At 39.8% G+C, this 17418-nt stretch overlaps 1 protein-coding gene across 16 annotated transcripts in view; it reads right to left on the bottom strand.

The window, feature by feature from the left end:
- Positions 1 to 17418, bottom strand: part of Ncor1 (nuclear receptor corepressor 1) — a 179658-nt gene that overhangs the window by 2360 nt on the left and 159880 nt on the right. For 10 of the 16 annotated variants that reach the window (XM_008824153.3, XM_029557238.1, XM_029557431.1 and 7 more), the window contains 9 exons: positions 16735 to 17228; positions 13811 to 13939; positions 13011 to 13192; positions 12516 to 12742; positions 9510 to 9653; positions 7539 to 7681; positions 3101 to 3154; positions 2590 to 2811; positions 1183 to 1359 (listed from right to left, as the gene is read on the bottom strand). In XM_008824153.3, coding sequence (XP_008822375.1) covers positions 1183 to 1359; positions 2590 to 2811; positions 3101 to 3154; positions 7539 to 7681; positions 9510 to 9653; positions 12516 to 12742; positions 13011 to 13192; positions 13811 to 13939; positions 16735 to 17228 — 1772 coding nt within the window. The remainder of the gene's footprint in view (positions 1 to 1182; positions 1360 to 2589; positions 2812 to 3100; positions 3155 to 7538; positions 7682 to 9509; positions 9654 to 12515; positions 12743 to 13010; positions 13193 to 13810; positions 13940 to 16734; positions 17229 to 17418) is intronic. The other 6 variants (XM_029557509.1, XM_008824959.2, XM_029557263.1 and 3 more) reach the window with 5 other exon arrangements.

Below are 17418 nucleotides of genomic sequence, written 5' to 3'. Positions count from 1 at the left end.
AGTAAAAACTAGTTATAAAAATAGGACGGCGGGGGAGTTGGAGAGATGGCTCAGTGGTTAAGAGCACTGACTGTTCTTGCAGAGGACTCGGGTTCGATTCCCAGCACCCACATGGTGGCTACAAACCGTCCTTAACTCTGGTTCCAGGGGAATCCGAAGCCCTCTTCTGACCTCCGCAGCATTGCATGACATGGGTACACTCACATACATGCAGGCAGTACACGGATACACATAAAAATAAAAATAATAAAAAAAAAATCCATAGTAATATCCAGCCTTATTAGAATCTATCATAATTATGGTTATTTTAGAAATATGGTTATTTTGGAGCTGGAGAGATGGCTCAGCAGTAAAGAACACTGGTTGTTTTTCCAGAAGACCGGGGTTCGAATCCCAGCATCCACATAGCAGCTAACAACTGTCCGTAACTCCCATCCCAGGGGATCTGACAACCTCTTCTGATCTCCGTGGGCACTGCACGACATGGGTGCACTTACCTACCTACATGCAGGCAATGCATACGTACACACAAAAACAAACAAACAAAAACGGTTATTTTAGAAAGCCCCCCCCCACCCCCCCACTAAAGCACACAAAGTAATAATACATAAGAAACACCCAGCCGGGTGTGGTGGCACACACCTTTAATCCCCACTTGGGAGAGGCAGAGGCAAGTGGATCTCTGTTGTTGTTGGGGGGGGGGGGGTCTACACAGTGAGTTCCAGGACAGCTGGGGCTACAGGGAGACCCTGCTTCAAAAAGACCTTGGGGGGGGGGGGGACCCTAGGTTTGGGGCCCCTCCCCCCTTCCCAGTATGGAGATACGCCTTTTGTTAAAGCACTGTTTATCTCAGTTCAAGTTTTGATTTCTTAGAAAAGGCTAAAGGTGAGTCACCTTAGGAGTCAATTCATTCAAGTACAGTTCATGGAAAAATTGAAACCAGACTTATTTCCTTCATAAACAGCAAATATTGGTTATCACCAAGCATAACACAGAGATAGGAAGAATGGATGAGAGCACATGAATTGAGTTTCTGCTGTGAAGAGTGGAACCTTTTAATGATAGAGAAAAGGCACTGTAGTTCTTCCCCAATTATGAATAAGTCACAAAGAAACAATACAAGAAAGCTTGATACAGGTTTGTTTGAATTTGGTTTTCTACCTTTTAAACCAGGCTTCCTACCTGTTGAAGAGGGCCTGTCTTCCCAAGCCCACCCTGGCGTCTGCCTGTGGTAGTCGCCTTCTGAATGTACAGAGGACACAGAAGAGGGACGTTCAGTTCCTAAGTAGCCTTGCCCAGGAATAGGAGATTTAGACTTCCTACTGTTTGATTTGTTGATCAGCTTTGGTTTGCAAACTCCTAAAAGTGAAATTCAGGTCAGACTATTAATTATGTTGTACAGTATTTAAGTTCTCAACAACAAAATCTACCAAAGTGCTGAATATGTTAGGTGAAAAAAATCAGAACAGTAGCATGAAGAACCCATACTCTATACCCAGTTGAATAAAGAATATGTAAAACCCAGCAATGCTTACAGTAACCAAAATCCTTAAAAAGGTTAGGGAAGACATCTTTATGCTATAAAATTAAAAATATATGGTGATGGTGACCAAGGAAATGAAACTTTGGAACACCAGAGCTTTTTTATACTGGTCTTATACAGGTCAATAAAATCTTATCTAATGACTGCTTCCCTCCTGCCTACCCTTCCAATAAAAAAAAAAAAAAAAAAAAAAAGCAGAGAAATTAAACCACTTGAAGTATGTCAAGGAAAAGACTTTAAGTCAACTCTTACTGGCTCTTTCTATTTTTCTCCAAAATTCACTGGTTTAATTAGCACAATTTTTTCTCAGCTCCAACAGAAGAATTTCACCTTACCTCAAATATTACACAACCAGTATCATTGTAATTCCATAACAGTTGCTAATAAAATCTGCTTTAAATTTTTTATTTTTTGGTCTTTTTGAGACAGGGTCTCCCTGAAGTCCCAGCTGGCCTAGAACTCACAGAGATCTGCCTGCATCTGCTTCCCAAATGCTGGGATTAAAGGCATGCACCGCCACACCTGGGGCTAACATAATCTTAACACATACATACATAATCAATAAAGATTAGAAGAACAGAAACAAGACTTCATTTCTAGAGTAGTGAGCAAATTGATGTGGTCTTCAGCTAACCTGTCTTGCTAGCTTGAGGATTTGTAGGGTGTTTTTGTTCCTTTTTCCCCTATCTTGTCTATGACTTATACTTGCACTGAGCTTATTTTTATTATAATAGGAAATCACTTTTATTAAAACAACAATATGAAATTATATTTGTACTGCCATTAAAATGTATAGGTAAGAACTAGATGGGAACAAAAGTGAAGGAAGGGTGATATTCTGAGTAAAAACTTGCTTTTAACTTCTGTTCATGTTACTGTAATGTCTAGGCAAGTTAAAATTTAAAAAGGAACTACAAGCCTTCAGAGGTGACTAAGCCTATATTGACTAATGAATTCTCTTAGCAATCCATCTGAACTTAGCCAGCAAATTGGTGTTTTCTTAGGAAAGTCAGGAGAAAACACGGAAATGAAAATGAAAATTTTACCTGAATGAGGCGATGGATCACCTTCATCTCTCCGTGTCTCACTGCTGGTCACAACCGAGGTGCTGGCACCACCAGGTACAACTCCCACAGGCTGGGACATGACAACTCCATGATCTTCAATCTTATCATCAAAACTTCCCATGAGGGCCTTCCTGATAATATCTTCTAAACCGAGATTACTGGCAGGATCAGCAAAAGAATGGCTTCTAGAGCTAACTGCGCCTACAGGAGACAAGTCCGTGCACCACTGCTTGTTTTTGAGGCAGATCATGATACAGGGAAATGAACAGAAAACATAAACCCTCTAGCCTGATCAATTCACACAGTACTTGACCCAGTGCCTGTAAGACCTCTGAGGGCCCACAGAGGTCTCTGTAGTCCTCCAATCACTTTTTTTTTAGTTCTCTGTTTGCAGTAACTTCTGTTTTTCTCACTCATCTTTTTAACAAGTATTGGATCAACTGCTAACCCTACCAAGTTTTATTGGTAAATAATGTATTTAGAATCTTACCTGATGTAGTAACTGCTGGCAAATTGAAGATCTCTGTTCCTGGCTGAGCAGCTGCTGCATTTAAACAAATCTTTAGGTTAGTTGAGATGAGATAATCATGTATGGTGATATAAAGTCTCAAAAAAAATTCCCAGAATTATTGATTGCTTAATTTTCCATAGTCATTTCATTGATTATGTGAAGATACAATGAAAGTAACTTTCTTGGGATGGAGAAAAGAAATCAGGAAATATCCATGGATAACACAAAAGAATCTGCCTCTTGATTCACCTTCCAAAAAAATGTATTTTCTGTGTATGAGTGTTTTGCCTGCGTGTACATTTGCACACAACATGCATGCAAAGCCCGTGGAGGCCAGAAGAGGGTGTCAGGTCCCTTGGAACTGGAGTTAGATAGTTGTGAGCTGCCATGTGGGTGCCTAGAACCAAACTGGGGCACTATCTGCTGAGAGTCATCTCTCCAACCCCTTTATTCACCTTTTTTTTTTTTTCTTTCTTTCTTGAGACAGGGTATCACTATGTAGCCATAGCTGCCTGCCTCTGCCTCTTGAGTGCTGGGATTAAAGGCCTGTGCCATCATGCCCTGCTGATTCATCCTGGGCACTGCATATTTTATAATTTGCAGCTTGAATAAGAAATGAAGAAACAAAAATCACTGGTAAAGCATCTTGTGCCAGAAGAGAAGAGACCTGGACGCCTAAATTGTTTCAATCACCTCTTCTAATTTGGTTAATTTGGTACAGAGAATTTAAAATATTTACTATTTTTGTGTATTGCCTGCATGTATGTTAAGTGCACCTGAGATGTGCAATACCTTTGAAGGTCAGAATAGGGTATCAGATTCCCTGCAACAGATGGTTTTTAGCCACCATGTGGGTGCTGGGAATTGAACCCAGGTCCTCTGCAGGAGCAGCCAGTGTTCTTAACTGTTGAGCCAACTTTCCAACTCAAAGGTACAGAGAATTTTAAAAGGAAATTAATGCTGGATGTAAATGGCTAAAGAAATGATGCCTGGAGCAAGAGAGATGGCTTAGTGGTTAAGAACACTGGCTGTTCTTGCAGAAGACCTAGGTTTGAATCGCAGCACCTCCATGGCAGCTAACAACTGTCCATAACTCCAGCTCCAGGGGATCCGACAGCCTCTTCTGTGGTCCACAGGCATTGCATGACATGGGTGCACTTACCTATATGTAGGCAATACACACAAGACGTGATGCCAAAGCAATTAGACTGCAGGAACATGGACTTTTGCCTAATGATTGACTGTGAATAGTGTGTGTCTAGAAATGAACTTTCCTAAGCAGAGCAATCTGAAACTGATTAGAAGAGGGAAGGAAAAACAAAACAAAAAATACCAGGAAGAACTACAGACCAGTGGTCAGGTAACACACAACTTTGTAATTATCACAAAGTTTATAGAATAGAACTTATTTATTTGCTAAGCTGGTTAATTATCAAAAATGGTCAGATAAATATAGTTTCACATAGTTCAACTAATGATAATACCAGAACACTCAGAATGTGTCCCTTCCTTGACTTACAGAGTTAAGTTTGGCACTCACTTTCTGAGGCCACACAAATCAGAATTGCCTGGGTAACTTCAGGAAAATGCCATTTTCTACATTCTTGGGGTCTTGTACAAAAATAGCTGTGGTACACAGTAAGTAGAGTTTGAAAACTCTTTGTCTTAAAGAAAGAATGTGATAAATGTGATAAAGGCAGGGGAAAGTAAAGCACCTAAGAGCTGCTCAGCAGACCTGACAGGAGGCAAGAAAGCAGAGTAGAATGAAGTTAACTGGTGGGGAAGGAGCAGGAACTCCTGTGTGGGGCAGTGCAGTGCAGTGCACATTGGGTTTCACATAATTAAGAACGCAGTAAGATGCTTAAGAAAAAATGAAAAGCTGAGCTCACATACAAATTCAAGGGTTTTATACATGAAATTCATTTTAAACCTCCACAGAGTGGAAATGGCTCAGAGACTATAGTCCTTAAGTAAAAGGGAGGATGAGACCCCTGGAGAAAAGAGTCAAGGGCAAGGCTGAGCTCATGAGAGAGAACAAGAGAGGAGAACATACTTAAGTATTAGTTTAATCTTTTGCTACTCTTGTTACTGATGTTTGATATATATATTTTTTAGACAAGTTAATCACAGCTGCATATGAATGCCATATGACTAATTCTGAATCACTAGAAGAGTATCTCTAGAAAAAGGGATGTGGATTTCTGCCACTTACTGTAAAGATGTTGAGTAAAGTTAATTTTAAAGTAGTATGGTTTTTAAAGAACAGTATTTGTTCTGTCCCTGAAAAACTGAAATTGACACCAAATTGAAGCAAAACTCTCTTGATGGCTGGTGGCTTTTTCTATTTCCCAACGACAGCTGTTTGGAGCCCTAGAGCCCCAGGAGCTCATTGGTTTCATGTAATTCCCTTTTTCCACAGCCAGAGCTCTTACAATTAAAAAAAAAATCTCAGATTCAAATGCAATTTTGTTAATATTTGCCTTAAAACACTAATGTGCTTTATCTCCTGTTAGGTGCCTGTTTCATTGTGTACTTATGAGACCATCCATCAACATGTACTCTGCTGAATCAGAGTAGAGATGCTGCCACGGACAGTGTAAAACACTGCCAGAGGAAAGGCTACAAAGTAGGCTTAATCAACTCACTTTCCACTAGAAAAGCAAGACAGACTAGAGAGGAAGAATACAGGCAATACCAAGGTGAACTAGTTCTGGACAGCTGGCTGTCCTGAGACCTGTGTGTCTGTATGCTTAGACCATCTTTGGGTTATGAGAGAACTTGAAAATGAGGACACCAATTTTTTTTGTTGGTGGTATGTGAGGAACTATATAAATAGGGAAAATTGAAGAATTTAGACCCGAAATCTGTGATGAACTATTTTTAAACAAGGGATGGGGCCAGTTTATTTTGGTCAGCATTTTTCAATATTTATCTTTGAGATGATTTGTTGTCAGTTAAAAAGAGAACCTAGGGTATTTCTCTCTTGAGGCCCTTTTGAACTCTGGAGCTCTTATGTTTCCTTTGTCTACATTTGCTGTGCAAGAAAAAAAAAGATGAATCTAATAACTTAGACATAGGGAAAGTCACAAGAAGTAATCCTGGGCTCATCCTTTTTCCCACTGAATAGATATAATAGATATTAATAGAAAATTAAGAATCACTGAGTGGTAGAGATCTAACCATATACCTGCCTGGTAGTTTAGACTTCAGAGCCCAGAATTCCTTGTGACAGGATCAGAAGGCTAGTAGATGGATCACAAGACTGTGGTCTGTCTATATTCTCTATCACTAGATATAGCTGGTGGTTTAATAAAACTTTCACATGGTACAAGAAGGCATGCAAATAATAGTCTGCCATGCAGCTTTGTCAGATATTTACCAACAATCCTAGAGACAAGAGTGCAGAACTGTCAGAGGGTAGTTAGTGTACTGGAAGCATAGATTCACATTAGAATGCCTAGGTTTGAAATTCAGCTCTATTACTTGCTAGTTACGTAACTAGCACCAGTTATTAAGCCTCTCTGACCTAATTTCCTCGTATATAAAATGGAAATAATTACATGCAGTGTAGCTCATATTTCAGTGTGACTTTAATCATCTGCTACTCTTGTTACTGATATTTGATATATGTATTTTTTAGACAATTTAATCATAGCTGCATATGAATGTCAAATGACTGAACTGAGATTCAGGTAGGCCCTGGTAGGTTAGAAAATAGTTGGAATGAAGCAACACAGATAGTTCTGTTTTGTTTTGTATTCAGGCTGGTAATTCCCAAATACAGCAGGGGAGACTGTAGTTTCAGAGTGGCCTACTGACACCTTAACATCTGCATTATGCTTAGTGTATTGGCGTTTTAGTTTTCTAATAAAAATGGTAAGATACTCTTAAGCTACAATGAGAATGATGAATTTAGGATATATTATTCAGAGGATTATCAAAAGATAGCTAAATAAAGTGAGATAGTATCATATGGAACACAGGTGTGGAGAACAATTGATGAAATGGAATTAAAGAGATGTAAGACCCATGAAGGACATTCCTTCAAATATTTGAAGATGTCATATGGAGGTGGCTCAAATAAGACAAAAGTAGGGCAAGTGGGTTTAAAAACAGACAGACAAAACAATAAAAGCCTATGTAGTTAATCCAGTTCCACATAAGAAAAAAAAAAAACAACTGTGCCCCAGAGCCAGCATTAGTTCCAATGAAGATGGATAAGCTTCAGAAAACACAAAGTTCCTACTTCCTAAGTTGGGTTCGAACTGTTCATAAACTAGCAGGCATTTTAGAATCAGAGTATCACATAGATGCCCTATAGTATCCTCCAAACTCAAAGATTACAAGAAAGGCAACATTGGAGATGTCATTGTTAATGCATGTTTTATTTGGGGTTCATGAAAGAAATCCCACTTACCCATATCAGAGTCACCTCCACCAGAGGAGTTCAACTTACGAAAAATTTCCTGCTTCTTTGATTTAACCATGGGTGATGTGCTTTCAAGCTTGGTGAAGAATGAAGGCAAGTAGCTTATACTCCCTGGTGAGCGAGAATCATTCCTGTTAGGAACAGAGTTCAGTCTATTATAATCATGTACTCCTAACCCTGGGAACATTCCTATCAGTGAGGCACTTCAGAAAACTACCTCCCAATTCTGTGTTTGTGGTTACAACCCTGAGAAATATGTGACCAGAAGCTATTTAGAAAATAGACAAGGGGCCAGGCGTGGATTAAAGGCAGGCCTTTAATTCCAGCACTTGGGGAGGCTGAGGCAGGCAGATCTCTTGAGTTCAAGGCCAGCCTGGTCTACATAGTGAGTTCTAGGACAGCTGGGGCTACAAGGAGACCCTGTTTAAAAAAAAAGAAAATAGACAAGTGCTTTAGCTCTCAAAGATGAAACTAAATTTAGGATTAAGCACAAACTACTGGTACCACATAACTAAGAGCCAGTTTATTAGCAAAATTCTTCATAGGGACATTAGTTATAACTAATAACACCCCGAGGTATATAAAACAGCAAGAGCTCATCTAGCCAATCAGCGATGTAGCAAAATTGCTACAATATCTACATAAAATTGCTTGTCTGTTATAATCATTTCAAGCAGACTCTAAAAGAGGAGTTGAGTTTAGCAAAGGATTTCATATTCATTGGTATCTTCCTATACTCAATACAAACAGGTTTCCCCTAACAGATCAAGTCCACCAAAGATCTAGTCAGAGCCAGAGATGCTGGTAGAACCTATGGAAGGCTGTTGATAACCTTATGTGCTTATATGGATTCATTGGCCATTTAAACACAGGAACACTTTCTGTTAGAAGGACAAGGTTCTTGTGCTTAACCACTCACATACTTGGGAAAAGATGTAAATGTATATTGAAACTGAATATTCCCTCTGCAAAAATATTTTCCTCATTTCATTGAAATTTCCAACATGCATTGTGTTGCTAAAAATACATACAGTAAACACATTATCAGAAATTCACCAGCAGTCCAGGGTTAGATAGATCTTGTTTTAAAAAACTGGACTCTCCTCTGCCTACCCCCCTGAGCACCAGTAAATCATGTATTTGCCTCTCAGCATCAAGAGAGAGCATACAGGGCTGGAGAGATGACTCAGTGGTTAAGAGCACTGGCTGCTCTTCCAGAGGACCCGAGTTCAATCCCAGAACCCACATGGAGGCTAACAACTGTCCATAATTCTAGTTCCAGGGGATCCAACACATTCTGACCTTCTCGGGCACTGCATCACACAGGTGCACTTACATGCAGGCAATACACTCATACACATAAATATATATATATGATTGAGAGGGCATACAAGAAAATAATCTGAGTTTTAGAGAAAGGAACTCAGATGAGAATACAGCGTAAGGGTGAAATGGCAGGAAATGAAACTGCTTAAGCTTGGTCCTGAGGGGAACGAAATACCGTGCTAGTGATTTAGTGCTTTTCTTAATGTGAGTTTTAAACAAATTACTCTGATGAAGTAGAGTGATTGGAAGGACAAATCAATGACAGCTAATCATTCAAGTTGGAGTTAGGGTTAGAGAAGTAAGAAAATATACAAGGCAGATTGGTCTGTATATAGTCCACAATACTTGGTACAGAAGAAACACCCCAATGTTACACGTTTCTTAAAAAGGTCTAGAAGGATTGACTGCCAATGGAAATAATGAACAAACTTCCTCTAGCCTATTTAAATCTTAAGATATTTTGGCTAATATTCAGTAGCATTAGCTCATTGGGAAAATATTCTAAGCACTCTGCTGAGAGTTCTATCCTGATATAAAAGCCAAAAAGAGAAAACAGGAAGTGGCTTAAGGGAAGCCTTGGGCGCTGAACCTGCCCCTAAGAGGAGCTGTGGCAACAAAGTGTGTTGTCATCACCTTTGCTCCGAAGGTTCCACTCCCCTTTGTGAAAGGAGCAGCATGCTGTCCTGCTTCTCATGTACAACAGGAACTTGGGGTGGGGAGATGGGCTCGTAGGGCTCTGATGGGATGTGACTCCTCTCTGGAGATTTTCCAGGCCTGCTGGAGTGGAACATGGAAATGATTAGGTTGTGAGGCAGGGCTACTGCATTTGCTACTATAGTTATGCATAATTTTATAAATGTACTTTATATTTCCTTTCCCTTTCAATCTTACCCATTTCTTAAAATGCTGACAATTTTTTTAGTTCTTTGAGGCTTACCTATGAAACTTTAATCTTACACTTTTTCTTACCAGACTTGAAATAGTATCAACACTTCTATGTAAGAAGTTGCCTTCTCCATCTTTTGCCCATTTTATTTTAATCTTTAGTTTATGTTATTTTAACATTATATAGTATACTTTAACCATTTATATTTCATTTTAAAAAATGTAAAACTAAGCACATATATATCCTCCTACCCTACTCCTTTGTCTCCCCCCACTACCCAGGTATCAAATGTCATTTTTATGTGACTAATGATGCACACCCTATTCTAAATCCATGGAACGCCTCTGCAGTTTGCTTACAGATTAAAAATCAGGGGCTGGGGTATAGCTCACTAGTAGAGTGCTTGCCTTGCATGTACAAGGCCCTGAGTTCCATTCCCAGAACTATATATATATATATAAAAGCAGTTAATGTTGTTTTATACATTATGGGCTGTGTAAACATTTTAGACTATAAAACTGAGGTGATTTTACTAAGAGCTGAGATGCACAGATGTAGTATTACAAGTGAAAAAGCCAAATGCAATCTCTTCATAAATGCCACCAGTTGTTATAAATCTGCTGTATACTGTAGTTTTCTGCAGTTTTTTGTTTGGCATATGGGTGCTTGTCTGGTCTGGAAATCCTGAGCTCTATAGATCCTCCTGCTTCAGCCTCTGAGCAGCTGGGACTATAGCCAGCCTGAAGTTATATATAACTGCACTTTTCTTTCTAAAACAGAATAAACATACTTCATGTTATCTTTAAGATCATTAAGTTTCTTGAAATGATTATGTCCAAAGTTTGCTTCAAAACAGTTCTCTTTGGGAGACGGGGAGAGAAAGAACAAGTGAGGATCAAATGAAACAACTGATACATGGAGATTTGTTGTGCAGATTTATACTTTTGTATATGTTTCAAACTTCTGTTACAGTTTTTCTTTTTAAAGACCAGTTTCTTAAAGAAATTATTCTTTTTCTTTCTATTCTTTGCTCATTTTGAGGGGTTGGTAGGCAGCCTGGAGAATGACTTGTACAGATTTCTCCTTTTTTTAGACTCTGAGCATTGGCTTCTATTTCTCTGGTTTATCTATCCTCTAGGTATCTTCAAAGTATTTACTAGAATCTTTGCTTTGTAATATTCATTCTTGTTCTCAGCAGTCTTAATTTCCTTTGTGCTATTTAAATATGATTTAATAACAGTTTGTATTCAGTGTACTACTTTGAACTTAAAAAGTCTACTTCTTGCCGGGCATGGTGGCGCACGCCTTTAATCCCAGCACTTGGGAGGCAAAGGCAGGTGGATCTTTGTGAGTTTGAGGCCAGCCTGGTCTACATAGTGAGTTCCAGGACAGCTGGGGCTACAAGGAGACCCTGTCTCAAAAAGACAAAAAAAACAAAACAACAACAAAAAAACCCCTCTACTTCTTTTTAGAAAAAATTCGGACAGCAATGAGTAAGAAAATATACTCTTTACCAAATAGCCCTGCCATATAAAACATTTCCTCCCATGATTCTGTTGGCCTTATTTTTTGCTTTTTTTTAAAAAAAATGTTTTATTTATGTGTATGCATGTATTGTCTGCATGTAGGTAAGTGCACCCGTGTTGTGCAGTGCCTGCAGAGGACAGAAGAGGCTGTTGGATCCCCTGGAACTGGAGTTAATGGAGTTGTTAATTGCCATGTGGGTGCTGGGATTTGAACCTGGTTCAACAGTCAGTGTTCTTAACCGCTGAAGCCATCTCTCCAGCCCCTATTGGCCTTATTTTCATTTTCCTTTTCTTAAGATTTATTTTTGTTTGTATGTTTGTGTTTCTGTGTGTATGCCATGTATGCAGGTGCCCATGGAGGCCAGAAGAGGGCAGCTGATCCCTTGGAACTGGAGTTACAGGCAACTGTAAACTACCTGATGTGGATGCTGGGAACTAAGCTCAGGTCCTCTGCAAGAACAGCACATGCTCTTAATTTCTGAGTCATCTTGCCAGCCTACTCTTACCCAATTTCTGAAAAATTTCATTTATTTATGGTGTCTCTATACTTCTGTGCCATCATGTGCATGTGGAGGTCAGAGGACAATTTTCCCAGAGTCTGGGGATTGAAATCAGATCATCAGGCTTGGCATCAAGAGCCATCTTGTCAACTGTTACTTTCCTTCATATAATGTTACCTACCTAAATATTATCACTGCTGACTGAACAGAAACCCTTAAGATAAACATTCAGAAATTATTTTTTAGCAGGCAGTACTGGGGATCAAACCCAGGGCTCTGTACATGCTAGGTAAGTACTCTGCTATTGAGCTAAATCACAGCTCAGTTTTTTGGTGGTGTTGATTTGTTTTTGAGACAGGGTCTCATGATAGAGGCTAAACTAGCTTCAAGCTTCATATCCTCTTGCCTTTGCCTCCTGAATGGCTAGGATTACAGGCATGTGTTACCTGCCCAGCCTAAGAAATAATTTTGAAAGAGCATTCAAACATCTGTAAACCACCATCAAACTACCTTTGAATATACATTAATACACATACATAATGCCAAATGCCCAGGCAATGAGCAGTCCAAGAATAATACATGAAGGAAAAATACCCTCATTTCCACTTTCCAGGAGAGAAAAGCAAATGAAATTTTTGGTGTGACAAGTAAATCACCTGCCTTACAGAGCTATTCAAGTTATTCTACTGCTGTAAAATTTACATATGTTTGGCAAAAAGGACTATACCTTGCCCGGGATTTGTCCACAATGTTTTCTGGAGAGACTCTAGAACCTGGTCTTTGATGCAGGACAGACTGAGACTGGGATTCTGGGCTGTAGCGACTTGATGTTTTATTTCTTACAGGTGTGGATGCCAAAGCTGACGGTGAATTTTGGAATGTAGAAGGAGGAGCAGGCTGTTGAGGACTCTGTGAAGAAACTTGATTTCTAGCAAAATCTTGTGTGATGATTTGCTGTGAATGAGGAAGGAAGGAAGTGGGTAAGCATATTAAATACCTACCCAGAAGTGGTATCAATAATTTTAACTTTGTTTTCTTTTCTGGAGATCACGAATCACTCTGTATCCCAGACTGGCCATGAACGCATGGCAGTCACTTGCTGTAGCCTCCTGAGTGCTGATATGTGCCACCAGGCCTTTTAACCTTAACATCTTTACTGCATTCATTTCTCTTTATAAAATCTTTCTGCATGACCCAAAAAATTAAGTAGTAAAAAGCTTACACAGATGTGATCAGCAAGTGTGATCAGCCGATGGGTCCTAGGCACCTGCCCCATTCCCTCTGCCTGGGAGGATGAGGGCGGTGGCTGAGGTGTCTGTTGCTGCGGCTGCTGCTGTGGAGATGATGACTCCTGCTGGGGTCGATAGTGATGCAGTGGTCCTTCATACTGCCGGGTGGGCTCATCTAATAAAGAACAGATGCTTTACTCCTAGGATGCCTCTGCCCTTGACTCAGTATCAATATTAACCACCACTCAGAAGAACACAAGAAAAAGATGTGTTTCATGATAGAAACATGAAAACTAGAAGAGTAAAACGTTGAGTAGAAGCAAAGTTATCAATTATTTTCCTCTGTGTGTGTGCGTGTGGGGCCAGAGGCTGATGCTGGGTGCCTTTCTTCTGTTGTTGTTCACTTTGATTTTTTTTTTTTTTCAGACAGGGACTCTCGAACCTGAAGCTCATGGCTGACTTACAAGTTTCAAGGATCCACCTGTGCTTGCCCTAGGTACTCGTCACTATGCCTGGTTTTTATGTGGGTTCTGGGGATCCAAATTCAGTTCCTCATGCTGTGGCAGCAGGCATTTTACCTATCAAGCCATCTCCCTGCCCTATACCAGCCATTTTCATTAAAGTATAAATAAACGAGTAAGCAATAATAGCTTAAAAGTTGCATTTTGTTAGTACAGCTCTAAATGTTTCTAAAGCAGATTACCAGAAAACAGGTTATTTTTTAATGTGGCCTAGACAGGTATTTAGAACCAAGTATCAAAAAAAAAGCAAATGGTGGCTAAAAGAGACATACTTTCTGCTTGATTTGCCTTAACAATCTCTGGCTGATAGGCCTGTGGTTTGTCCTGGGACGGTGCAGGTGAGCTGGCGGGACTTATCACCTCAATAGCATCACTAGGTGCTTCATACCTGTGAGAAGATACTTTAAGAAAAGAATCTCATTTTAAAACAAATCCATAGACAGTTCAAAAAGTCCAACTTCTTCAAACCTATTTGCATTGTTTAGATTTTACTCTACTTAGAGACATCCAATGGTATTTAATAGCAGCAATAAAACTTATCACACTCAACAGACTGTTAAAAGTGCTTCTGTGTTCCTAATCTCAGTAGGATGTAAGTTTCTCTTTTTTAAATTTTTTATTTTTTGAGGCTTTCATACACGGGTGCCATATTTACATTATTCCCACCCCTCTTCCTCTGGTGTGTTTCTTTGAACCCCTACTAAAATGAGATGAAGCAGAATAACACACAGATCTGTGATAAGCCTCTAGAGCTCAGGAAGGAATCACCAGGCTAACACTCATCAAAGGAGAATAATAAATGAAGAGGTAGGTGTCAACAATCAATTTCAGCAATTCCACTTCTGTGGGACAATTTGATCTTGGCAAAACTATAAAGATGCTTCACTATCATAAGGCTTTTAACGTTACTGCTTATAAAACATTGTGAAATTTTCTCAACCAAAGTATTGCTGACAAAAATTACTTCAATTTTTTTTTTTTTTTTTTGATCTCTTTGAGACAGGGTATCCCTATAGCCACAGTTGGCCTGGAACTAATATGTAGAACAGGCTGACCTCCCTTTCACTGAGATCTGCCTGGCTCTGCCTCCTGAGTGCTGGGATTAAAGGCAGGCACCACTACACCTGGGTCTCAAATAATTTTTTAGTACTATGTTACATTGCAAAAATAGAGGTAGTAGGGAATATGCAAAAGAAAATAACTTTAAAAGGGGGTGCAGTATCAACCAACTCTGGAAGGTGGTTACATGGAGAGGATGCAGCTCAGGAAAACTGACAGGCTATGCAGAAGAGGATTATGGGCAGCTTTTCACAGTCCTACCATGCTCAGAGCTGAGACCCAGGGAAAAGCAAATAGAACTTGCTCAAGAACCTTTTGGTGTTAGAACTATCTATATGCTATACCAGGGTCAGAGAAAGGGATGTGACCTTCGCAGAACATAGGTACAGACAGCTACATGGTTGCCACATGCTGCTCTAGTATTCAACTGAACAGCTTGACCTGCACCCCACCTGGTCATGGAAAGCAGTTACTTGAGTTCTGAAGATGAGAACCTGATAAATGCGATGGGAATTATTGTTCAGGAGCTAAATTAACCACTGTGTTGTAAGTAACTTATATTGACTTGGCATTTTTTATTTCACTATTAATCATCACTGCTTATGAACCAGCATCTTAAATGAGAATAACAGTATTCTGTCCATTGCAAGTCTGATTCTGAATTATGTTCATTGCTCTTGAAGACTTAGGAGCAAAGTGAAGGCAGTGCGCCTCATTTCCAGGATGTGGGAGGTCTCAAGTCATAATGAAAACCATGCCAAGTAATTGTTAGTAGCCTGTTGATTTCATGCAGGATGTTGTTCAGTCAGTGATATAACTGCACTCAGAAATAGGAACACAGACCTAAGAACCAGGCTTTCTACTTTCAGACTGGCAGAAAGTAAATTCACAGACCAAAGTATGTTTTGTAATGTAGACTGAAAAGAAGTGCTTAGCTTATAATGTCTAAGGAGTCTAGGAGCTGCTAGCTCCCCCAAGATGTCCTTTCTAGCACTCTCCACCCGAGCTAGCATTTTTATGCAGTGAAAACCCGTTGTAACATTTCCTAATCCCAGGTTAAAGGAAGTATATCTTTTAATTCACTACCAAGCTGTTCCTTTCTAAAAGCCTCAGGCAGCAATAGTGTAGACATGGATCTAAACAAATTACAGTGACATAACAATATTTGAAGATAAATTACATGTTTCAGTGCTACTGAATTTCCTTAATGGACACCAAAGAAATGACCGACTATATGACTAAATTACTTCAAAATAGCACCTCTATTTAAGTACCTGCTAGTTTTTTCTAGAATTCCATATAGAATAGAACTTTAAGAATTTTTTATCAATTTTCCCCCCTGTGGGGGCATGCATGTTGCAGCATGTTATGTGGAGGTCAGTTGATTGCTCCTCTTCTACCATGTGGGTTCAGGTCATCAGGCTTCCTGTTGAGCCTTCTCATCAGCTCCTAGAAATTATTTAAAAACTTTACTTCTAGCCGGGCGTGGTGGCGCTCGCCTGTAGCCCTAGCACTTGGGAGGCAGAGGCAGGCGGATCTCTGTGAGTTCAAGACCTACCTGGTCTACACAGTGAGTTCCAGGCCAGCTGGGGCTACAGGGAGACCCTGTCTCAAAAATAACAAAAACAAAACCCTTCTAGTATTTTTGTATACATCTTTGAAATTCTTACTTTCAGGGCAAACATCAGAGCAACTAACCAGAAAGATGCAAGGTAAATACCAGTCACTAATAATAATCTCATTAAAAAAAAAAACCTGTACCTTAGAAAAAGAACAAAGAGCTGGGAGATCAGCTAAATAGTAAACCATGTCCTAGAAAACAATTCCTGAGAAGGTACAAGTTGGCAGCACAGATCTTGAAGGGATACCCATTACCTTACAAATGCCTAAATATATTAAGAAACTACTTCCATCTAGCCACTTTCTAACTATAACTCAACAGTTTTTTTCCTGGATAATATGTTGATACTTAGGAAATGGGATCTTTAAATCATAAAAATACACATTTTTGCACCCACAAATTTTTTTCTTACATTTCTTTTCAAGCAGATTATTTCATACCATGTCGTGCTTTACCTAAAGCATAAAGTAATTCTTTACTCAGATATCACATTGTGAAACTCAGATTGATACATACAGCTACTAGAAGAGTCTGAACTTTGAGAGCCACGTTCCCTCGCATCCTTGTCCGAGGCAATTTGCCGGGTGATGATCACGTCTATGAAGTTAGCTGCAGTAATGGTAGTCTTCCCTCGGGTCCTTAGCTCTTCCTCATATCTGGATTTTGGAGGAGGCCCTTTATCTTTCCCAGCCTCAGAATACACTACTGAGGCATGAGGCTGGGGCTTGCCACTTGGAAGGGCTGAAGAAGTGTACAGACACTGAACAGATCTCTTCTCCACCTCCAGGTTTTTCTGCTCTAGCTGCTGCTGTTCACTAACTGCTGCTGACCTGCTTCTCAAATTTTCTTCTAACCTGGCAGCTTCATGCTTACTCTCTTTTGTTTTGGAAACATCCATCTGGGGTGCAGAAGCTGCAGCGTCCACAAGAGCAGCCAAGGCATCCGCAGCAGTGTTGTAACGGGAGGCTGGCAGGCCTTGGCTTATTGAAGGGCCCCCGGCAGGCAGTGGCCTGTAAATAAGACCAAATTACAGTTCTGTAAAGGGAAGAATATTTGTTGGAAAGGGTTGGGGTGGGGAGGGAGTGGGGCTTGTTGGGGAGAACAAATTGAAAAAGAAAAGTTTAGCAATGTTTAGAAAATGTTGACTATTATAGTCACTGCTTTAAAGATGTACATGCAAGCCAGCAAGAAGGCTAATAG

This window comes from Nannospalax galili, unplaced genomic scaffold (genome assembly GCF_000622305.1).
Source record: "Nannospalax galili isolate Female #2095 unplaced genomic scaffold, S.galili_v1.0 scaffold530, whole genome shotgun sequence".
NCBI classification, from domain to species: domain Eukaryota; kingdom Metazoa; phylum Chordata; class Mammalia; order Rodentia; family Spalacidae; genus Nannospalax; species Nannospalax galili.
This window is presented reverse-complemented; position numbering and strand designations above follow the sequence as displayed.